We start from the raw sequence: 24641 nt of genomic DNA on the forward strand, positions 1-24641 counted from the left end.
CATTTTATAATAACACTTACTTTCTATAGGAACCTGTTGGTTTGGTTTCCATGTTCCGAGGTCTGGGCCTTGAAGCAGCATCCCGTATTCCTCTGAAGCAGGAAATGCCTCATTTAGGTATGTTGGAAACTAATGAGGAAATATGGTGAAATAAGTGATTGATTTGTTTTTGAATTAAAGTTTTTTATCTTCAGAAAAATTACTATGACATGTTTAACTCACAGTTATAGCTGGAGTTTGGCTTTTCTGTTCAGGCAGAGGCATTTTAGGTCGAGGATTACCTACCACTGTGGTGCATAAGGACAAAGAAGAACCCTATTCCACAGGATTTCCAGATTCTTCTGTGTTGGCAGCTGGGGATAGCAAGATGGCAGAGGCCTCCATTGGTTGGAGTAGGTGGGTAAAGTTGCTTTCTCAGGTAACCATCAGATTCAGTTGGAATTTGGTGGAGCCAAAGAGAAACTGAAAAGAACTATACTACATTATAGCTGTTGCATGGGTTTATATAGAAGAATGTATGTTTTCCAAGACTAGTTAACTAGTTGGTCAGTAGAAATGTATTAAAGGTTTTTCTTCTTCTCTGGTCATAACTTCTTTTGTTATCTTTAAGAAGTTAACCTAAGTTCTTGCTTTGGTAGCACATACACTAAAAGTTTGGAACTGTACAGAGATTAGCGTGGTCCCTGCACAAGGATAACATGCAGATTTGTGAAGTGTTTCACATTTAGCATCGTCTCTATACAAGGATAACAAGTAAATTTGTAAAGTGTTTTATATTTTTGATCTCACTTTTATGTGGTATTTAGAATAAGTGGATGAGGGAAAGTCATTTTTTTAAAGGGGGGATTCCTAGATCACTCTTGGCCCAGAGTGTAGGAAGGATGGACAGAGATGGAAAAAAATCAAGGGGGGAAGAAGAGACAGATAGGAAGCAACGGGAGTAGTGAGGGTGGGGGTGGGACTAGGGGATTCAGATAAATCTGTGACATAAAGGAGTGTTGGAGCTAAATATTCAAACCACAGAGTCAACAACACTGAAAACATGAGATCCAAACTTTAGTAACCAAACTTTAAAAATTGCCTGTCAAGGTGTCAGACTGGGATTTGGGTTGGGGTAGGAAGAAACCTAGGAGCACTGGTGGAGGGAAGTTGACCTAAGGGGCTGGAGAGATAGTACATAGGTTAAGCCATTTTCTTTGCATGTGGCCAACACTTATTTGATCCCTGGCATCACATACAACCCTTCCCCTACCCCTGCCTTCCTGCCTAAGCACCACCAGAAATAGTTTTTGAGTACTGCCAGGTATGAACCCCAAACAAAAAAAAAATTAACCATATTTGTGGCTAGTGACAAAATTCATGTAAGCAGTACATCTGGGTTTGATTTTTTTTAGCACCCCAAAAAGAAATTAATCTGATTGTAGAGTGATTTAACCTGGATAAGTCAAACTTCATTCTGATATAGAAGTTGGTCCTGAGAGTCAGTATTAATAGTAGGGTGAGTGGATCATGTTGACAAATTTAATTTAGGTAGAAGCTTAAGGAGGTACTAGGTTCCTTTTGCTGAATCCTCCAAGGATTGGTGCAGGGGCATGGTAATTTAGATGGGGCATAGGGAAAAGTATAATAAAAAAGTCCCAATTTGCCTCTTTTCAACATTTCAGAGTCATTGGTAGAGGTAATTCAGATGGATCGTTATTATCAGTGGGAAGAGCAGCTGGTGGTATAGGCAGAGGAGTATATAAGGCTCCCAAGGCTCTTGGCCTGACTTCTCAGGATCCTACCCAGCTATCGTCACCACCACCTCTTCCTCAGACCTCACTGCAATCTGTGGATCGCTCTCCACTTGGAATTGGAACCGTAGAACACAAGGAAAAGTAAGTTCTGACACCACCTTCTCTGTTTGATAATGATATGAGTGAGGCCTTCTCACACTGTTGTGTTCCAAGCCCTCCATGGGTGATAAGTATTGTGGGGTTGTTGTTGTTTGTTTATTTCTTTTTTTTTTTGTAATTTTTTGTTAGAGGGGAAATGAAAAAAGTATGTGGGACAGTTTCTAATGAAACAAAATGGGACTAACAAAATAATATCAACAGAGATAAATTCATGACTTTTAAAATTTCATTCACAATTCAGAATTTAGATGATTCCTTGTCATAGTAAAAGCAAATTATTTTATTTTTATTTATTTATTTAAATTTTTATTAGTGAGACACCATGAGGTACAGTTGTAGACTTAACAGATTTTTGTGCTTGGGTTTCAATTATACAATGATCTAGTACCCATCCCTCCACCAGTACCCATTTCCTACCACCATGGATCCCAGTATCCCAGCCATCCCCCATCTCCCCCATCCCACCCTGCCTCTGTGGCAGGGCATTCCCTTTTGTTCTCTTTCTCCTTTTGGGTCTTGTGGTTTGCAAAAGAGGCATTGAGTGGCAATCATGTTCGGTCCATAGTCTTCTTTCAACATGCATCTCCCATCCTGGGAAGATCCTCCAAACACCCTTTATTTGGTGCTCCCTTCTTTATCTGAGCTGCCTTTTCCCCTAGCGTGTGTGGCTGGCCTCCAAGCCACGGAGCAAAATTCCTGGTACTAATCTCAGCCGTTCTTGGGTGTTAGTCTCCTATTTTTATGTTCTCCAGATGAAAAAAGCAAATTATTTTAAAATACTATTGCAGGATTGGGGAGATAATACTGCTGGTAGAGTAGTATTATCTGATTTGCATATTGCCAGCGCCCCATATAATCCCCTGAGCTGTCCAGAAATGATCCCTTGAGCACAGAGCCAGGAGTAAACCCTGGGTACTCCTGGGTGTGGCCCCCAAACCTAAATCCAAACTAAAATCTGCCACGGGGTGGGTAGATGGCTGAATATATTGAGCATAGCTTTGCCTGTGGAAAGCCTTGGTTGAATCCCTGGTACTAAGGGTCCAAGAGCACTGCCAGGTGTGGCCCTCGAATCATACATATTAAACTCCAAACCAAACAATAGAATACTATTGCAGTAATTCTTCTCTTCAGAACTAAATTTTTTTTGGGGGGGGTTGGGTGGGGTAGGGGTGGATGATTTTGACCACACTTGGTAGTTCTCAGGGCTTACTTCTGACTCTGTGCTCAGGGATCACTCCTAGTCAGCTCAGGAGATCATTTGGGGTGCCAGGGATCAAACCCTGGTCTGATATATACAAGGAAAACGCTCTACCTGCTGTGCTATCTCCTAACCCCTACATCCCATTCTTACAAAGCGTGTCTAGTTTATTTCAGCCATGTTTTGGGACAGGAGGTGAACATCTTTAGAAATTGCAAAGTGTTCATCTTCTAACCTTCACAACTTCCTTTTTGTTTGTCTTGATTCTTGGTTTCTATATCTGTGAGCAAACTTAATCTTTGTGTGGGGAGGTTGCTGGCTGGTTTTAGACTTTGGTTTTGGGGGCATATGTTGATGCTTTTTGTTTTTGGTGTTGTGTATTTATACTAGAGAGCAACCACAGAGCTACAGAGCTTCACACATACAAAGAAAGTACTCTGAACTATATTCCTGGGTCGTCTTACTTTTGTTTTTTTTTATTTTTATTTTCCAGAGAGATTTTTGTGAAGCAAGGATCAAAAGGAACACCTCAATCTTTGGGACTGAATCTTATCAAAATACAGTGTCACAATGAAGCAGTTTATCAATATCATGTGACTTTCAGGTATTGATTTATACCTCTTCTCCTTGCACAAAGGTGTTCTTTTCTTTGAGACTGGTAGTAAAATATTAGAACAACTAAGGTTTTTTTTCTTGTGTAAATCACAATAGTTCATGTACTCAGATTTTTGCTTTCAGTGAATTTTAATTTTCTTTTGTATTTACATTACCAATTGATATTTTAATAAGTGCAGGTGGATTTATTAATTAGTAAAGCTTAAGTTTAGAATCTTTCACTTGTATGAAAACTTTTTAAGATATTTCAAACTTATTTTGTCTCTAATTTTGTTCTTCTCTTTAACTTCTCAAAGGTATAATAAGATTCATGCTCCACAAAATCTGGACCCTCTCTGTGTTAGTCTCAATCCTATATTTGATGTCTCTTGAGTGACAGCCTAGGGTTAATTTTGAGAATAAGAAAATCTGAGAAAGTAAATAGAATTTACTAAAGTTTTGTAAAAATCAAGAATTTGCACTGGAGTGATATGTCTAGTAAGTAGGGTGCTTCCTTTGCACACAACTGACCCAACTTTGGTCTCTGGCAGCCTGTGTGGTCCCCTGAACCTGCCAGGAGTGATTCCTGAGTGTGAAGCCAGGAGTAAGGCCAAGCACAGCTGTGTGTGGCTTCAAAACAAAAGCAAGGGGCTGGAGAGATAGCACATTGCATAGGGTGTTTGCCTTGAATGCGGCTGACCCGGGTTCGATTCCCAGCATCCCATATGGTCCCCTGAGCACTGCCAGGAGTAACTCCTGAGTGCAGAGCCAGTAACCCCTGTGCATAGCCAGGTGTGACCCAAAAAGAAAAAAAAAAGCAAAACAAATTAAGAATTTTAGTTTTTGTTCTTTTAAAATCTCAGGAGTCCTTAACTGCAAGTTATTAGCTGGAATTATGACAATAAAGGGTGTTTTGGAACTTTCGGAGAAAATGGGAAGATGGAAGGCTTAAGTTTTGGAGGACAACCATTAATTGTTAGAAAGAATGGTAGCTCTTTCAATCCCATGAACATGCTTTTGAACATGCATCTCTATTTTTCTCCAAGCCCATATTCTCTTTTTAACACATACTCCTCTCTTTTCCCTTGCATTTTTCTAAGTAAATTTCTTTCAGTAAAAACTATTTTGCTTCAAGGGCCGGAAAACAGTGCAGTGGGTAAGGTGCTTCCCTTGCATGCCTAAGACTCACTTTCTGTCCCCGCATATAATATGGTTCCCTGAACCATCTCCAGGAGTGAATCCTGAGTACAGAGCCAGAATTCATATATGTGTGTGTGGGGGGGGGAGGGCTAGGGCCTACACCTGGGTACTGCTGGGTGTTGGCTCAAAAATCAAAAAACAAACAAAAGCAAACAAATTAAAAAAAAAAAACCTTCAGAGAGAGGGATGGGAGGGAGAGGAAGGAAGAGGGGAAGAAAGGGAGGAAGAATGGAATGTAAGAAAGAAGAAAGCAGTCATTAGTAAATACTCTCTGGAGATAGGTTATAAAAACCTAAGAATAGGCTTCCAAATTTAATTGGTCTACTGTACTCTTTTCAGAAATAAATTATGCAGCATTTTCCTGGAAATCTATGTTTTTAAAATGAATGCACAAAAACACCTTCTCCAATTGCACTTCAGACTCCCCATTATTCAAGGTGCGCGGGGGCATTTTCCAGGATACAGTATGCTTGCTTTGAGAAACACCGCTCTAAAGCAAGGGCTCACTTGATTGAGAAGGCGATTGACATTTGCCACAGAAAAAAGTTAATTGAATTTACTTTTGAGGGCACTCTTGGTGATCTACTAATTTTCTAAAGTAGATTTAGAGAACAAAGGATCAGGTGTGATTCTCATAGTACTATGGTTGGAAACTTTGTTGTCACCAGTGTGCAACCCTGGAAAGCCACACATGTGAGCATAGCAACCAAGTTTGCAACTCCCGGACTTCACAGCAATAATAGCAACAAATAATGATAAAAAAGCAAAGGAGAATATAGGCTATTTGTTAAAAAAAAAAGGTATCAGAAGAATGAGAAACTGATATGGAGGTTAGTATGATTGCATTAGAGGTTTTTTTACAGTGAGAAAAGAGAGCTGAGCACATAAGACTTACGAAGAGAAGTTAGAAGGTAAAACTGAATTCTAGGGAATAATAAGAGGGAAGAATATGTTCTCTGGAAATGAATTGACAATGAAACATAAAGGCATGTGAGGCTTTTCAGGTTTCTACACTGAATGGGATATGAAGAAGGTATGGATTCTCTAAATTCAGAGATAGTAGATCTAGGCCTTTGGGGCCACAGTATGAAGAGGATGATGCCAGACCATTGAAACTACTGAGAGGTTTTATTATAGTGGCCTGGTATCCTATATTTTACTCTTTATATGAAGGGGCTGTAGAAAGATTTATTTAAATACTGTGTTGAGAGTATAGTGCCATGTATGTGTATAAATAATATATACATGTATGTGTATAAATAGGTGTAACAATAGTTGAGTAGTTGTAATAGAGACTGGATGCCCCAGAGAGCCTAAAGTATTGACTATAGAAGAAATTGATAATCTGGTATAAGTTCTGGAAGAATATACTCTTAACATTAAAAGCATTTGTCTTTGGATTGTGAAATTGGTTTTGTTTCATCTTTTTGAGGTTTTTAAAAGACCACTAGATGGAGCAGTAGTTACAGGTGACCAAATGTTTTACAACCCTATTGAATGAAATTGAAGTACAATTTTTAAAAAATTTTTATTTATTTATTTATTTGCTTTTTGGGTCACACCCGGCAGTGCTCAGGGGTTACTCCTGGCTCTGCACTCAGGAATTACTTCTGGCGGTGCTCAGGGGACCATCTGGGATGCTGGGAATTGAACCCGGGTTGACCGAATGCTAGACAGATGCCCTACCTGCTGTGCTATCACTCCAGCCCCTGAAGTACAATTCTTTTATTCTTTCCTAGTCCCAGTGTGGAATGCAAAAGCATGAGGTTTGGCATGTTGAGAGATCATCAAGCTGTCACTGGAAATGTCACTGCTTTTGATGGATCCATTCTCTATCTGCCTGTTAAGCTTCAACAAGTGAGATCAAATAAAAAATTACTTTTGGGGTAAAACCTAAGAATGTTCTTGTTGTGGAAGTCTTAAATTTATGAAACATTTGAGTTGTACTTAGAGATAAGGCAAACAAAATTATATACTTTTACATTTGAGTTCTTCAGAATGTCCCTTCTCTCAGAACAAGAGTGGTTAGAAGTCTTTGACCTCAGTGGCAGATGATTTTAAGATTTCAGATTTAGGGACTGGAGAGATTGCCCAACAGACTGGCATGCATGCTTTGCCTCGTTCTATTCCTGCACCATGTAGTCCCCTGAGCACCACGAGGAGCAGGTGCTACATCACTGAGTAGGTATCATTGGGTGTGGCTCAAGGAAAAACACAATCAAACTTAGATCTGTTGCTAGTTCTCCATTGGGTTTCAGTTACCAAATCCTTAATTCATCATTGTCATGCTGTAATTTTGCCTAGTGTGGATAGTAAAGTGAAGGAGAAATAAAATATTTTAAGATATTTTCAGTGCTCTGTAGAAAGAGTTGAATTAGATTAAGGCTTGGTAGAGTTTTCTTTTACTTAGGGTAAATTTATTTTTATGCATCTACTTATTTTTAGATTCTTGAGTTAAAAAGCCAGAGGAAAACTGATGGTGCTGAGATCAGCATTAAGATTCAGTTGACAAAGATTCTGGAGCCCTGTTCTGACTTATGCATTCCCTTCTACAATGTGGTTTTCCGTCGGTGAGAAAATATCTGTACCTTAACTTTCTTTGATTTTAGTTATGTATTTGTATGATGCACTTCAAGAAGCCTAGTTGGTATTACTCTATAGTGCATATTTGTAGATAGAAGTTTGAAAATAATAAGTGTATAAAATTGAGGGCTAATTAACTAAAAACTTACGTCAAATGATTGGCCAGATTTAGATATATGAAAATAGGCTTGGAGGTAGCTGGATAAGGGGGATGGGTTCCTTTAGATTTATTCAGGAATGTTAGAAGCAGATATTTATTGTGTATATTTAATGGTGATAGCAAAAGGATTACTTGAAAAGGTAATGTGCAGAAATTGTTACTGGAAGCATTTTTTCCGGTCCTTTGAATATTTGCAGTACAGAAAACTTAATATATTTTTACATAAGATTTTATTAATTTGGGGCTGGAGTGTTAGTACAGTGGGTAGAGCATTTGCCTTGCATACTGCTTACCCAGGTTCAATCCCTGGAACCCCGTATGATCCCCTGAACCTGCCAAGTGTAATTCCAGAGTGCAGAGCCAGAAGTAACTCCCCAAAAATGCTGGGTGTGACTCAAAAAAAGCCAAAGGAGGGGGTAAAAAGACTTCATAATTTTATCTAAACTTACATTCAAAACACCTTTTTTTTTGCTGTAGCATAAAAACCAAGTTGCTACCTAATTTTTGTACTATTAGTAACAGACATAGCTTCCTATGCCACAGTGGTACTTACAAACTTAGAAATTGATACTCTTGCAGTATGTTTAATGGTGAAAAATAATGTAAATTGAACCTGGAAAAGCAACCCAATTTTTGTTAACATAGTTGAGTAGGAAATATGCAGTTAATTGCTTATATTTCAAGATGAATGTTTTGGTAATTTCCTTTTTGTCATGTGTACTGTCAGCATAAAGTTGTTATTGTGCAAAGAACACCAATGTTTTAACCATTTACAGTTTCAAAGGAAAATGTAGTCAAGAGTAAAAAATAACTCATTTTTTTTCTTTTCTAATGGAAATCTTGTACTTTATTTCAGGGTAATGAAACTTTTAGATATGAAACTTGTAGGGAGAAACTTCTATGACCCTACAAGTGCTATGGTACTACAGCAACATAGGTGGGTAGTGTTTTCTCTTTACTTTCAATTGTTCTGGAACAAAATTTTTAACGTGTAGAAATATATATTTTATTTACTTTCTGAAATTAATGTAGTTACTTAAATATTTTTCATAGTTTACCTATTTGATTATTTTTTTAGTGATACTAGTTTAATATGATTCCTGAAGCTTTCTCATTGTGATTAGGGAGGACAGAATCTGTTCAAAGTATTGTCTCAAGAGTGGATCATGGAATTTTTGTGCTGCTTTTAGGCCCTAAAATAAATCCCATATTTCTTTTCAGATTGCAGATTTGGCCAGGTTATGCAGCTAGCATCCGGAGGACAGATGGAGGTCTTTTCCTGCTAGCTGATGTTTCCCATAAGGTCATTAGGAATGACTCTGTCCTGGATGTCATGTAAGTGAATGGTGGGCTCCTCTACCAATAACAAGCTAATAGTTCTCTGAAAATAACTTGTTAACTAATAACAGGTTAGCCATTATTTTAAATAATGGGGTTTTAAATTCTGCCAAGATTAAGAATTCTGTTGGTGTGCTCTATTCCAGAGATCTGTTGTGCTTTGGGAAGGAATTATGTTTAAGTCTCTTGGCTGAATGTACACATAACCTGAGTTTTGTTTAAATGTGTCACTGTAGTAAATAGTTCCTGTTATATGATGTGTATATAATTTGTAGGCTACATAAAATCTCGTACATAAATCTGTGCATCTCATTTTAAATTAGGTTTTGTACTTAGAATTACTTAATAATGAGCGAGGAGTGATAGCACAGCGGTAGGGTGTTTGCCTCACACGCAGCCAACATGGCTGACCCGAGTTTGATTCCTTCGCCCCTCTTGGAGAGCCTGGCAAGCTACCGAGAGTATCTCGCCCACAAGGCAGAGCCTGGCAAGCTACCCGCGATGTATTCGATATGCCAAACACAGTAACAACAAAGTCTCCAATGGAGACATTACTAGACTCGCTCGAGAAAATCAATGAACCACGGGAGGACAGTGATAGTGACAGCACAGCGGGTAGGGCGTTTGCCTTGAACGCGGTCGACCTGGTCGGCCCAGGTTCGATTTCTCCATCCTCTTGGGGAGCTCGGCAATCTACCGAGAGTATCTCGCCTGCATGGCAAGGCTGGCAAGCTACCCGTGACGTATTCGATATGCCAAACACAGTAACAAGTCTCACAATGGAGACATTACTGGGCCCTCTAGAGCAAATCAATGAACAATGGGAGGACAGTGCTACAGTGCTACAATAAAGAACACTGAAAAGGGCTGAAGAGCTTGTGTGCAGCTGATCTAGGTTTGATTCCTAGCTGTAAAATCTTATCACGCCAATGGTTGTGTGTTCACGGGCTCCCTGGATGGCACTGTCTCACCATCTGCGTTCGGTGCTCTTGAGCCGCTGTGTGTGGCCTGGATCAGAATGGCCGTTGGCCAAGGGCAGACGGAAGAAGAAACGAGGGCCAGGCCGGTCTATATCAATAGTAGTTTATTCCAATCCTCTTCACTCCTGTCTTTCTCTGCCTCCTTATCTCCTGGGCCCCAATTTTGGAACCTCTCTCCTTCTGGCTCTGACTCTGGATATCTGGAGCCCGAGCTCTTTCGCTTCTGACTCTCCTCTCCGAGCTTACGTCTTAGTTTATGTAGCAGTCACATAAGGCGGTGACATAAAGGTGGGTTGAATGCTGACGAATTAACAAAGAGAGGTAAGACCACTCCTCCAGGAGATTAACTCAAGGATAAAATCTCATCTATAGAGATTACTTCAGATTACTAGGAGATCTGCTCAAGGGTGGGATCCCAACAAGGGTGTGTTCTTCCCTCAGTTAGTAATCTACTTAAATAGTTGTAATAAATCTTTAGTTAGTAATCTACTTAAATAGTTGTAATAAATAGTTGAAATAAATATTTCTAGCAATGTCATTCTGTATGAGCACAGTAAGAGATATAAATTTAGTTTGGTTCTTCCTGAGAACATCTCACTATACATTCCGCAGTCCTCAGGCCAGGTTAATTTTCCTAGCTCCAGTAGGGTCCTAGTCTCGTCGTTACTTACTTTTGGATCATGACAGCATTTGTCCATGATCATGTCCTCAACTTATAGTTGAGTATCGTGGCTCTTTGGCCTGGCCCATTTCGATGCCAGGGTAGCTCACCACTTGCCCTGGGTCTATTCAGTCCCTCGTCGGGACCCTGCTTTTGGGGTGCTAGGAACTAAGGGCAACTGAGTCAAGAAATCAGATGCCCAGGAGTAAATATTATTCGGAGTCAATCAACTCCCAAGTTACAAAGCATAATATTAACTGTCTTCCTGTGTCCACACAGAAAGGACATTGCTTACAGTCCAAGTTCAGTGTCCTTAGATGGCTGTGACCTGACAAACCTAAGCTACCTGAGTAAGGAAAAAAGAGTGTTATCCTATACCTAGCATCCCATGTAGTCCCCTGAACATTGCCAGGAGTAATTCCTGAACTCAGAGCCAGGAGTAACCTCAGAGCATCACCAGGTATGGCTCCAAAGCTAAAAATAAAAAAGACCAAACATATTTAAGACTTAAACATCAGTGTAATAAGATACATAACTATATATATGAACATATACACACATATATGTATAGCCAAATTACTCTATAGAAGACTTACTCATTTTATTTTCCCGCCAGTTGTGTATGACTACTTAGTATTATCAAACTTGTAAATCTTTGCTTTTCTGATAAATTCATTCATTCAGCACATACATATATATGTATTTATATTTCTATAAATGCACACATTTCTATTTATAAAATGTATCTAGACATATATAAACACATATGTTTATATGCAGATAAACCATGTTTATATGAATACATAATTTATTTAATTTATTTAAATACCATGATTTATTTAAATACCATGGGCTGGAGCGATAGCGCAGCAGGTAGGGCATTTGCCTAGTACGCGGCCAACTGGGTTCAATTCCTCCATCCCTCTTGGAGAGCCCTGCAAGCTACTGAGAGTATCCTGCCTGCACAGCAGAGCCTGGCAAGCTCCCCGTGGCATATTCGATATGCCAAAAACAGTAACAAGTTTCACAATGGAGACGTTACTGGTACCTGCTTGAGCAAATTGATGAACAGTGGGAGGACAGTGCTACAGTGCTATAATATACTAGAAATGATGAGTTATAGAAGAATGAAGTAGAACATAGAGTAGAAAGTATCAAGAGTATATGAGGTGGGGATGGAGAGCTTTGATATTGAGTGGCTATTTTAAAAATAATTAAAAAATTTAATCACCAGGTATTAGAATTACAGATTAATTTGTTACGTTCCAACACCATTTCCTTCACCAGTGTCCACTTTCATCCACCAGTGTCTCAAGTTTCCCTTCTGTTCCCCAGCAGACACTTTCCCCTTCCAACATTGTTTATTGTTTTCTTCCGTAATTATCCTCCCACCTACAGTGCAGTGGCAAGCTCTTGCTAGTGCTTGGGTGACCATATGGGACATGAGGGATAGAACCTGGGTCTGCCGCATGCAAGACAAGTGCCCCTTTTTGCTGTACTCTCTCCAACCCCTGGGTGACTATATTCATTTAATATTTGCAAGACGTGAAGGAGTTAGTTAGGTGAATATATGGGTGGAGGGAAGTCTTGTGAAAGGGACATCTTCAGTAAAGGTTTTAAGATGGAATACTGTGTGACTTGTTCAGGGAGCAGCAGGGACACTGAGGATGATTATTGTATACCAAGAAAGGTAAGAATGGTGGAAGGATGACTCGAAAATGTATTGCTTTGTACAATGCTTGTAAGAGTTTTAGCTTTTACACTAATTGAAATGCATAACTTATAGTCAAGGAGTAAATGTGATCAGACTTGTGTGATACAAGGACCATCTCATTGCTCTGTGCAGAACAAACTTAGTAGGTTGGAGATATTAAGTGAGATCACCCGGAAAGTGGTTGTAGTAATCCAGTGGAGAGGAAGATGGCAGCATTGAAATGATAGATCATGTTCTGGATTTATTTTGATAGAGTTTTCAGTTGCTTTCTTGACAGAATATAGGGATGGGAGAAAGGGAAGGCAAAGACAGTCAGGGATCAGATCTGCGTCAGCTGCATGCAAGGCAAGCACCCTACTCATACTATCTGGCCTCATATTTTCACCTGTTCTTGTAACGGGGCCTTTGTCTCTGTTTATTTCTACAAGTTTGTATGTTTAATAACATTTATTAAGTGAAAATAGATTTCTGGGACTGGAGAGATAGTATAATTGGATACTTGACTTCCATGTGGTTGACCCAAGTTCAATACCCAGCCCTCCTATATAGTACCCCTGAATATCACTGAGAGTAATTTCTCAGTGCAGAGTCAGGAGTAACCTCTGAGCACTGCTGGGTATGACCCAAAAACAAAATAAACAACAAACAAACAAAAATTAAAGTAATTAAAAATGTCATATTTTTAGTCAGTAGATCCAAAGAAATATTTAGTAATATATCCTGTTATTTTACCCTACGATAATTCACATATAAGAAAAATGGGTTTTCAGGGCTAGAGCAATAGTATAGCAGATAGGGCATTTGTCTTGCACACGGACGACCCGGGTTCAATTCCCAGCATCTCATATGGTCCCCTGAGCACTGCCAGGAGTAATTCCTGAGTGCAAAGTCAGGAGTAACCCCTGAGCATTGCCGGGTGTGACTCAAAAAGTAAAAAAAAAAAGGTTTTCAACAAAATAGTTAAATAGTTAATAGTACAAAGACAGATATGATCTAAACATTACACCAAAATAAATTCTGAAATGTTTAAAACATTAGACATATATTAGACCTGTCTCTGCACCCAGGAATCACTCTTGGCAGTGCTCAGAGGACCATATGGGATGCTGCAGATTGGACCTAGGTCAGCTGTGTGCAAGGCAGGCTTTCTGCCCAATATTGCTCTGGCCCTAGGTTTTAATATTTATTAGGAAATTCTGTTTTCAGAATTTTTATGCTAAATTATACTTTTTCTCTGCCTAATTTCCCCCTTCTCTTCATTGTTGTTTATGTTGCAGAGATTGGGCTTGCACACATAGTGTCTGGGTATGGTGCTTGCACATTTAATTGTGGCACTTGCTAGGTGTCACTTGTTACATTGCTGTGCTCACACACACTGCTATAGTGCTCACCAAGGGTTGCATCCCATTAATTGTGCTTGCTCATATGTTTGATGGGGTTTGCATTCTGTTTGATGCATGAAAATTAGGGTTGTGCTCACCAGGGGTCACTGCAGTGCTCATGTAATGCTCTCTAGGGGTTGAACTTTTCTCACCAGAGTGCTTGCATGTTTTATTTGTGCTCACCTTGGGTGATAACTATTCTTGCACACATTTGGCTTGGTGTGGCTGGAAATGACTTGGGACAGGGAACACACAGAGCAGAGCTTGCACCATGAATTTAAACTCTTAATAGTATATTTACAAGGCAGACATCTAAAGTCACTGCACTGTTCTTTGAGCTTTACTCCTTCAAGTGGTTCTTTGAATAATTTAGTGAAAATAAGAGGAAAGTCCTTTGTTATTTAGATTGGTATTGACTGGGGGAGAGAATATTCAGTAATTTTCTTAGTCACAAATATGGGATATCTTTCTACTTACAGAAATTTATATTAAAATTTTTGCTTTGAAGGGGGGGTGTGAGTTACAAAGAAAGACTTAAGGGCTGATTCTGGTAGACCCCAGAGGACCATGAAGTGTGTGTGTGTGTGTGTGTGTGTGTGTGTGTGGGAGGAAACTAGGATGGTATGGGGGTGGAGCTATAGTACAGTAGGTAGGACATTTGCCTTGCATGTACACAGCAGGCTATCTTCAGAGCTGTTGTCTTGGGCTCTCTGAAGGTGGGTGAGACACAGATTTTTTTGTCTGTGTGGCTATGGATCCTCTTAGTGCTGCTCTCCTGGTCTTCAAAGGTTTTACTTTGAATTCAAAGCTTTTCCTTTGTTAGAGTCAAGGTCTTCCTTCTTTTATTGCAGCTCCATTTTTGTAAAAAACTAAAAATGGCATTTTTTAGCCTCTTGAGAGGTTGTGGGGACAACCAGTGCTATACCTAGTAGTTTATAGTAGGCCATGCAGGGCTGGAGCTTGAATCTGTGATCTTGTGCATGCCAGGCATGAACTCCAACCTTTTATGCTATCTCCTTGGCTCCAAATTTCATTTCTCTTATATATAGAGCAAAAGCTCTATATAAGTAAATGGTGAACTATATACAATGATTGTGTTTTTTTCTGCACAATTAGTTAAATACAATTGAAATTCCTTATTTTTAAAGTACATAGTTACATATACTTAACCATTAATTAAACTTCAAACTCGGGGGTCAGAGCAATAGTACATGCTGGAGAGTGTTTGCCTTTAACATGTTAAACGTGGGTTTGGTCCCTAGCACTGCATATGATACCCCAAACACTGTTTGAAGTGATTTCTGAACGCTAATCCAGGATTAAACCCTGAACATTGCTGAGTGTGACCTCCAAAAAACAAAAAACAGCCTTCAAACTCATCCATTTAAGTAATGTCATTGTGGTTTTTATAAAATATTTCAACTCTCCCTCACTGAAAATCATACCTTTTGAATTGTCTCAAATTAGATCACTATTTACCAAGACAAGTCCTCTATCCCATTAAATTCTACACATGAATTTCGGGATGTTTATGATCCTGGATATTTATGATCAATGTAGTCCAACTAAATTGCCCAGAAGGTAGTCAATACAGAGAGCATGACCATGGCTGTCTGGCATATTTCTCTGCACAGACTAGTTACCTAACAGCTCCCGCATGCTAAGTAGGCACCCCACTCCTTCAAGATATTTCCCTATTATCTTCATTAGAAATAGCGTGAAGGGTAGCGGTGGAGAGAGAATACTGTTGCTTTGCACAAAACTGACCTGGGTTTGATCCCTGGCACCACATAATGGTTTCCTGAGCCCCGCCAGGAATGAACCCTGAGGCACAGAGCCAGGGATAAGCCCTGACTGCAGCTGGCGATGCCCACAAACCAAAAAAAGAAATTGAAAGGTCCAGGAACAGTTCTTCTAAATCTCAAAAGATAGTGTGCCAGTTAAGGCTTATTAAATATTTCATATGTTGTAACTACATTCTCACTGTCACTGTCCTCCCATTGTTCATCAATTTGCTCGAGCGGGCCCAGTAATGTCTCCATCAAGAGACTTGTTGTTACTGTGTTTGGCATATTGAATATGTCACGGGTAGCTTGCGGGCTTTGCCGTGCGGGCGAGATACTCTTGGTAGCTTGCTGGGTTCTCCGAGAGGGCCTGAGGAACCGAACCCGGTTTGGCCAGGCCGGCTGTGTGCAAGGCAAACGCCTTACCACTGTGCTATCGCTCCAGCCCACTACATTCTCAATAATTTATTAATGACCCAACCCAGAGAATTCAATATCATCTTAGGAATCTCTGTGAAAACCCACTAGAATTCTAAGATGGTTGCTCTCCAGGCAGGACAGTTATTATTTTGGAGTTCTCTCTGTAGTGAGAAATCTAACTTTGTGCTTGTTTCAGTATTTTCTGGGGTATTTCAGTATTTTCTGGGGTAAGGATACTTAAAAGGGATGATTTTAAGGCCTTCTCCTCTTTCTTCTCCTTCCCCTTCCCATTCTCTCACCTTTCCTCCTGTTCCTTCTCTTTTCCACCCCTCTCCTCCCCACCTTATAGGCTGATATCCCTGATAAACACAGATGCAAAGGATCACCTGAATGAGTCAGAAGGAGAGGGACAGACACAGAATGATTGAACTCATTTGTGGGATATAAAATAACATAGTATGAAACTAACACTCAGGAACAGTAGAAACAAAGGCCAGGAGGACTGGTCCACAGTAGGAAGCTTGCCACAAATGAGAGGGGGAATGGAGATTAATTAGAATAGACAAGGGACCACTATGACAATGACAGTTGGAAATGATCACTCTGGACAAGAACTGAGTGCTGAAAATAAACATTATTGCAATTTTTGTGTAGACACAAAATAGGTAAAGGGTTATACATGATAACCTTTCACTCTCTCTATTGCAAACCATAATGCCCAGAAAGGGGGTAGGGTGGGAGGGAGAGTGAGAGGGAGAGAAGTGGTGATAGAGGGAGAGGAAAAGTGCCTATCATGAAAGCAGACTGTGGAGGGGTGGCGGGAGGGAAACTGGGGACATTGATGGTGGGAAATATAGGACTGGTGAAGGGACAGGTGTTGGAAACATTGTATGACTAAAACCAAATCATGAACAACTTTGTAATTCTTACCTCACAGTGATTCAATTAAAAAATAATGAGTAATTTAGCCTAAAAGAAAAGATGGCTATAAATAATAGATGCAATTATAAATAAATATAGCAAGTAAGAATGTGCTATAAAAAATAATAAAGTAAAAGTATCACCTATTATTGCAGTTTTTGCGTAGACACAAGTAGAATTGCTGGAGAGGGAGGAGACATAGTAGAGCAGGTAGGGTATTTGCCTTGCATATGACTGACCTGAGTTCAAATCCCTGAGTGCAGAACCAGTAGTAAGCCCCAAACAGCCCTGTGGGTGTGGCATGAAACCTAAAAAAAGTCCAAAATAGAATTGCTTGAACATATGGTAACTTTATTTTTGACTGTTTGAGGAGCTGCCAAGCTTTTCCAAATGCTGTATTGTTTTATATTCCCACAAGCAGTGTTTGATGGTTCCAGTTTGTCTACCCCCTCGCCACCACTGATTATTCTCTATGTTAATGACTAATCATCTATAAAAATTAATCTTTATATTTATAGCTTTATGTTGTAAAAACCTGGGTCTTTTTATTATTAAATCAAACCCAGTGTGGCTGCATGCAAGGCAAGCGTCTACCTATTGTACTAATTCTCTGACCTCAGTGTCTTTGTCCTTTTAGAAAAGTATTATTATAAGTTTCTCATCCAGGTGTATGTGTGTGTGTGTGTGTGTGTGTGTGTGTGTGTTTGGGGCCACAATCAGTGGTTCTCAGCACTTTGTTACAAGGATCACTCCTGATATTGCTTGAGGGATCATATGTAGTCCTAGGTTTGAACTGAAGTTCAAATTGCATGCAAGGCACTTCATTTTTGTTCTGTCTCTCCGACCCACAGTTAAATATATTTTTTAGAAAATTTCTCTCAATCTCTGCACTTCTTTTATATCAGGTATCACTTAGATAAAGGAATTCTGGGGGAGAGGACATACCTAGTTCAGTGCTAGAGGCTGTTCCCAGCCATCTTGGAGGACCATGTGGTGTTTGAGATTAAATCTGGCTTTGTAGCAATGCATACTTAAAACTTAAAATGCATACTTAAAACCAGTTTCTGAATAAAGGTAAGAAAAATATTTCTGAGACAAAACACTCCTGAAATTCACATAGAGTAATAAACCCCCATGAGTAGCCAAAACAATCCTTGGAAAAAAGAAGGGTGGCATAACTTTTCCCAGTCTCAAACTGTACAACAAAGAGGTAATAATAAAAACAGCATGGTATTGGAAGAAAAAACAGACCCACAGACCAATGGAACAGAGTTGAATATTTGGACACAGCCTCTCAAGTGTACGATCACTTAATCTTTGATAAAGAAGTAAGAAATGTGAAGTGGAACAAGGAAAGCGTCTTTAACAAGTAGTTCTGGGAAAACTGGACAGCTACATGTAAAAGAATAAAATCAGACCTCTGTCTAATGGCAAGCACAAAAGTCAGACCAAAGTGGGTTAAAGACTGGTCAGTATCAGACCTGAATCCATAAGGTACATGAAGGAAAATGTTAGCAGAACCCTCCATGATATTGAAGCTGAAGTCATCTTTAAGTATGAAACACCATTGACCAAGCTAGTGGAAACAAATATAAACAAATGGAAACATTAAACTAAGAAGTTTTTGCACCTCAAAAGAAACAGTGACTAAAATACAGAAAGAGCCCAGGGAATGGGAAAAAAATGTTTACCCAATACCCATCAGATAGGGGTTTAATATCCAGAATATACAAGATTCTGGTAGAACTTTACAATAAAGATACCTCTAACTCCAAGAAATGAACAGAAACTTCCTCAAAAAAGAAATTCACATGGCCAAAAGGCACATGAAAAAAATGCTCTATATCACTAATCATCAGGGAGATGCAAATCAAAATAACAATGAGGTATCTATCATCTTGCACCACAGAAACTGGCACACATCAGAACAACCTGTGCCAGCATGGATGCAGGGAGAAAAGGACTCTCATTCATTATTGGTGGGAATGCTGACTGGTCCAGCCTTTTTGGAAAACAATATAGACATTCCTCCAAAAACTAGAAATTGAGCTTCCATATGACCCAGCAGTGTCACTCCTGGCAATATATCCTGGAGATGCAAATAAAAAAATGACAACTGCACTAGTATGTTTATTGCAGCACTGTTCACAATAGCCAGAATCTGGACAAAACCCGAGTGCCTGAGAACAGACGACTGGTTAAAGAAACTCTAGTACATCTACACAGTGGAATACTACGCAGCTGTTAGAAGAGATGAAATCATGAAATTTGCTTATAAGTAGATAGACCTGGAAAGTATCATGCTAACTGAAATTAGTCAGGAAGAAAGGGACAGACATAGAATGACTGCGCTCATATGTCAAATATAAAGTAGCATAATATGAGACTAACACCTAAGAACAGTAGAGATAAAGGCCAAGAGGGTCACACTGTGTTTTTTTTTTTCTAGTGGGATGGAAGTCACCACACCTGCCTCTAGTCTCTGTGTTCAGGGGTCACTCCTGGCAGATTGAATGTGAGCCTCCCACATAGAGAGCATCTTCTCACCCCATTGAGCTATCTCTCCAACCCATTGTTTTCTTTTTGAAGATTGTTTTAGTTATTCTAGATCCCTTAATATGATTATTTATTTACTTAGTTTTAGTGAAGCAAAATTGTTCTTATTAGGAGAAGTTTGGGAGAGAAAGAGGGGAATATACTTTCAAAAGAGAACATGGACTTGTAAGAAAAAGTAATTTTATTTTATTTTATTTTATTTTTTTTCCCCTTTATTTTATTTTATTTTTTTTAAAGTTGTAGATTTACAATTTTTTGTGCTTTGGTTTCAATTATACAATGATCAGATACCCATCCCTCCACCAGTGCCCATTTTCCACCACCATGGATAATATCCCTCCCACCCCCATCCCCCCATCCCCCCGTCTCTGTGGCAGGGCAATCCCCTGTGTTCTCTCTCTCCTTTTGGGTGTTGTGGTCTGCAAAAGAGGCATTGAGTGGCAAACATGTTCAGTCCATAGTCTACTTTCGACATGCATCTCCCCTCCTGGGAGGATCCTCCAAACATCCTTTATTTGGTGCTCCCTTCTCTATCTGAATAGCCCTTTCCTCTAGGATACCCGGCTGGCCTCTAAGTTATGGAGTAATCCTCCTGGTGCTGATCTCAGCTATTCTTGGGTATTAATCTCATACTTTGTTACTTTATATCCCCCAGATGAATGCAATCTTTCTATGTCTATCCCTCTCTTTCTGACTCATTTCGCTTAGCATGATACTTTCCATATTGTACCACTTGTATGTAAATTTCATGACTTCATCTTTTCTAAGAGCTACATAGTACTCCATTGTGTAGATGTACCAAAGTTTCTTTAACCAGTCATCTGTTCTTGGGCATTCAGGTTTCTTCCAGTTTCTGGCTATTGTAAAGAGGGCTGCAATGAACAAACAAGTGCAGATGTCACTTCGACTATACATTTTTGCCTCTCTGGGATATATTCCCAGGAGTGGTATTGCTGGGTCAAATGGGAGCTCAATTTCTAATTTTTTGAGAATCGTCCATACTGTTTTCCAGAAGGGCTGAACCAGTGGACATTCCCACCAACAGTGAAGGAGTGTCCCTTTCTCGCCACATCCACGCCAGCATCGGTTGCTGAAAAAGTAATTTTAGATTCAACTTATTTTTTACCAAAAGCCAGTTGGAATTCTGGTATATAGGATATGTTGATTTTTTTTTATTATTAGTGAAACACCATGAGGTACAGTTGTAGATTTACATTTTTTTGTGCTTGGGTTTCGATTATACAATGATCAAATACCCATCCCTCCACCAGTGCCCATTTTCCACCACCATGGATAATATCCCTCCCACCCTCATCCCCCCCATCCCACCCTGCCTCTGTGGCAAGGCAATCCCTTGTGTTCTCTCTCTCCTTTTGCGTGTCATGGTCTGCAAAAGAGGCATTGAGTGGCAAACATGTTCAGTCCATAGTCTACTTTCGACATGCAATTGATTCTTATATACTAGGCATTCTTAGCACTGTAGCACTGTCCTCCCGTTGTTCATCGATTTGCTCGAGCGGGCTCAGTAACATCTCCATTGTGAGACTTGTTGTTACTGTGTTTGGCATATCCAATACATCATGGGTAGCTTGCCAGGCTTTGCCGTGCAAGCGAGATACTCTCAGTAGCTTGCCAGGCTCTCCGAGAGGGGCGGAGGAATTGAACTCGGGTCGGTCGCGTGCAAGGCAAATGCCCTACCCACTGTGCTATCGCTACAGCTCTACTAGGCATTCTTATATGCCTTAAACATATGACCTATGAATTTTTCCATTTTTAGGTCTTTTATATTTTCTCAGTAATATTTTAAAGTTTTTAGAGTACTTTATTTTTTGATGCTTTTGTTAATGAAGACTTTTAAATTTCATTTTTAGATCATAAGTATATTAATATGTAATTGGTTTTTATGTATTGATCTTATGCCTACAATTTTTATGACCTCATTTATTGGTTTTGATAGTATTTTTTTGTGCTCTTTGGATAATCTATATAGATCACGTGATTTGCACATATAAGTCTAACAGTTCTAAAGAGTGAAGAGGGCTAGAGAGAGAGTATGGTGGGCAGGTCACATGCCTTGATGCGGCTGACCTGGCTTTGATCCCCAGCTCTTCAAAAACAATAGTAAAAACCAAAAATGCACTTATTGTATGATCTTCCAGACTTGTTTTTTCTTTTGGGGTCACACCCAGCGATGCATAGGGGTTATTCCTGGCTCATGCACTCAGGAATTACTCCTGGCGATGCTCAGGGGACCATATGGGATGCTGGGAATTGAACCCGGGTCGGCTGCGTGCAAGGCAAACACTCTACCTGCTGTACTATCACTCCAGCCCCTGATCTTCCAGACTCTTGGTCATTTCTGCAGAGAAATAAAAGCTTAGGTTCACACAAAAACTAGAATACAAGGGTTCATAGCAGCTTTTTTTTGTATTAGCAAAAAAGTGAAAACTAAAGTGTCCTTTAGTGGGTAAGTGATTAAACAAATTGGTACCCTATGTAATGGAAAACTACTCATCAATAGGGATGAGCTGCTAATATATGCAATAATCTGGTGATTCTCAGAAACAATATGGTTAGTCAAAATATGTCAGTCTTGAAATATTGAGTGATAAAATTACATTTATATGATACTTTTTAAATGGCAAAACTATAAAGATAGAAAACTAATTAATGGATGCAAGGAGAGAGAGAAAGGGGAAAGAGTATAATGGATAAGATGACATGAAATAGTTCCTTTGTGGTGATAGGAAACAGTTGCGTGACTGTAATAGTAGGCACATGAACCTATAAATTAAATAAAATGGCCTAGCACTTTATATACAAAATATATGCAAAAATTTCTCATACTGAGTGAGGTCTATATATAGTCTAGTAAATTTAACACTATTGTACGAATATCAATTTCATATAAGAATTTATGTGTAGAACCGGAGAGATAGTATAGTAGGCAGGATAAGATACTTGCACATAGCTAATTTGGGTTTTGAGTCCAGCACTGCATATGGTCTCCCAAGCCCCACCACCAGTGATCCCTGGTATAAAAGAATCTAGAGCCAGGGTTAAGCCCTGAGTGCTGTTGTGTGTGGTCCCCAAAGGAAAAACAACAACAAAGAGGATAGTCATAAAGATTTTGTAAATTTTTTAATTTTATAATTTCAAAGAATTAAAAAATTATGTTACTAGGTCCTATTATTACCTTAATCTTGATGTTCTAACTTTTAATTTCCCCTCTTCCCACTCTTGTCATATTGAAGGTTGCACAGCTTGGTTGTGGTGTCTTAAGGTTGTACTTATCTCAGAGTTGACAGTATGGCGCTGTTCTGGGGATCAAATTTGTGCTCTCACACATACAAGGCAGACACTGCTACTGAGTCACGTCCCTAGGCCCAAGGTCTTTTCCTTGCTTGTGGGAAATCTGTCTTAGAGTGGTAAATATAGAAGAATCTAGAAAAGATTTCATCCAGAATTATTTGTGAAAGAGAAACAGTAGAGCTATTACTCAAAAATTAGTAGATGAGTTATGCTAAGATGCCATTTAGAGAAATAGTTGAAAGGTATGATTGAAAAATAGTATTTCTCTATAATGTTCCATACATTTTATATATAGTGGTGAGGTTTTTTTTTTGTTTGTTTTGTTATTGGACCACACCCAGCAGAGCACAGGGTTTATTCCTGGCTCTGTCTGTACTCAGATCATTTATGATTATTTCTGGGCTCAGGATTTGAATCCAGATTGGCCTTGTGCAAGGCAAGTGCCTTACTCACTTGTACTCTATCTGGCCCCTACAGAGTATGAGTTAAACAGAAGCAAAATGTGCCATGATTAAAATTCTGTCAACAGGAAATAAAAAATAATATGAAACAAAAATCTTATCTTTTTGTATTAAACATGTATTTCTCGGTGGTGTTTAATCTTTTGTCTAAGGTATTCTGTAGTAAATACTAGGTGTTATAAATTCCTACTTTATATTATTGACAAGACACTAGATTAATTGTAGTGTCTGACTAATTTATATTGCATAGGGCAATAGCTTGGTTGCCATAGCTCTGATAGGATTAGAAGACCTGTATTCCATGCATGAGGCCCTGAGTTCAATTGTGGAACTGCATGGAAGCCTCCCGTCTCCAAGTGTGGACCATGGTGACCACCAGCATCTAAACAGCATTGCATATCTGGACCTTCATATTGAGCCTTATGGCCCCATTGCCTGTAGTGGTCCTTAGACACCTGGTACATTTCTTGGGAAGCCTAATGAAATATAGATTAGATAAATAAAAAGTTTTGACAAGTTATAGTTCTTTTTTTGGTCATTTATCAATAATGCCTATTAATATTTTTCAAAGTATACATTAGAATATTTTGTTTATTTAAAATTATGCCTTGTATACCATAAATTTTACCATTGTAACTTTTTATGTATATAAATCAATGAAACTAGGCTAATTGTTTATAGTGTGCAATAACCACTATCCCATTGCTGGAAATTTTTCATCAGTCTAAACAAACACTGTATCCATTTGTAATACATCCCAGTGATTTAAAAATTTTATTTTAAAAGTTAACGTGTATAGAAATGTTTAAAAATACAGAAATACAAAGAAATCCAAAGACTGAAATAGGTTACTTATAATCCCATCCCATCATCCAGAAAAAATTATTGGTATTTGGCTGTTTTGCATTTTGGCATTGTTTAAATGAAAAAATAATATGATGGGTCAGGGATATAGCTCACTTGTAGAGCATTTTCCCTGTATGTGTAGATCCTGCACTCTACCCCAGCACCACAAGAAGGAAAGAGAAAGAAAAAGAGAAAGAAAAAAACCATGTACTATATTTAAGCAATTAGTTTGCCAAAAGTGCACATACTTCACATGTATCAGGCCTTAGATTCAGTCCCTCATACTAAAAATAATTGATGATTTCTTGACCAATACTTTAATATTGAAATAACAAGATATGGCCCTATATTTTTAATTTCCTGATATTCTCAGTGTCTTGCTATTTTTTTTTTGAGGGGGATAGCTTGGGACAATTCCCATTTTGGTAGGACTTACTCCTGGTTCTGTGCTTAGAGATCACTCCTGACAATACTAAGGGGAACTGTGCAGGGAATTGAACCCAGGTTGGCTGCATGCAAGTTTCTTATCCTCTGTACTATCTTTATGCCCCCCCCCTTTTAAATGAAATCACCGTGAGATACAGTTACAAAGCTTTCATGTTTGAGTTTCAGTCATACAATGATCGAACACCCATC

General features: G+C 39.0%; 1 protein-coding gene and 1 non-coding gene across 3 annotated transcripts in view; both read left to right on the top strand.

Moving 5' to 3' along the window:
• The window catches only part of PIWIL2 (piwi like RNA-mediated gene silencing 2), a 96023-nt gene that overhangs the window by 3304 nt on the left and 68078 nt on the right, over window positions 1-24641 (top strand). For both annotated transcript variants that reach the window (XM_056119130.1, XM_056119131.1), the window contains exons 2-9: window positions 30-117; window positions 255-396; window positions 1665-1877; window positions 3587-3697; window positions 6627-6744; window positions 7333-7457; window positions 8487-8567; window positions 8852-8965. In XM_056119130.1, the coding sequence (XP_055975105.1) occupies window positions 30-117; window positions 255-396; window positions 1665-1877; window positions 3587-3697; window positions 6627-6744; window positions 7333-7457; window positions 8487-8567; window positions 8852-8965 (992 nt within the window). The remainder of the gene's footprint in view (window positions 1-29; window positions 118-254; window positions 397-1664; window positions 1878-3586; window positions 3698-6626; window positions 6745-7332; window positions 7458-8486; window positions 8568-8851; window positions 8966-24641) is intronic.
• LOC130028500 (U6 spliceosomal RNA) lies at window positions 627-728 on the top strand. Its single transcript, XR_008793223.1, has one exon. It is a non-coding gene; the product is annotated as a U6 spliceosomal RNA (small nuclear RNA).

The sequence above is a fragment of the Sorex fumeus genome, unplaced genomic scaffold (assembly GCF_029834395.1).
Source record: "Sorex fumeus unplaced genomic scaffold, SorFum_2.1 ptg000039l, whole genome shotgun sequence".
Classification (NCBI taxonomy): Eukaryota; Metazoa; Chordata; class Mammalia; order Eulipotyphla; family Soricidae; genus Sorex; species Sorex fumeus.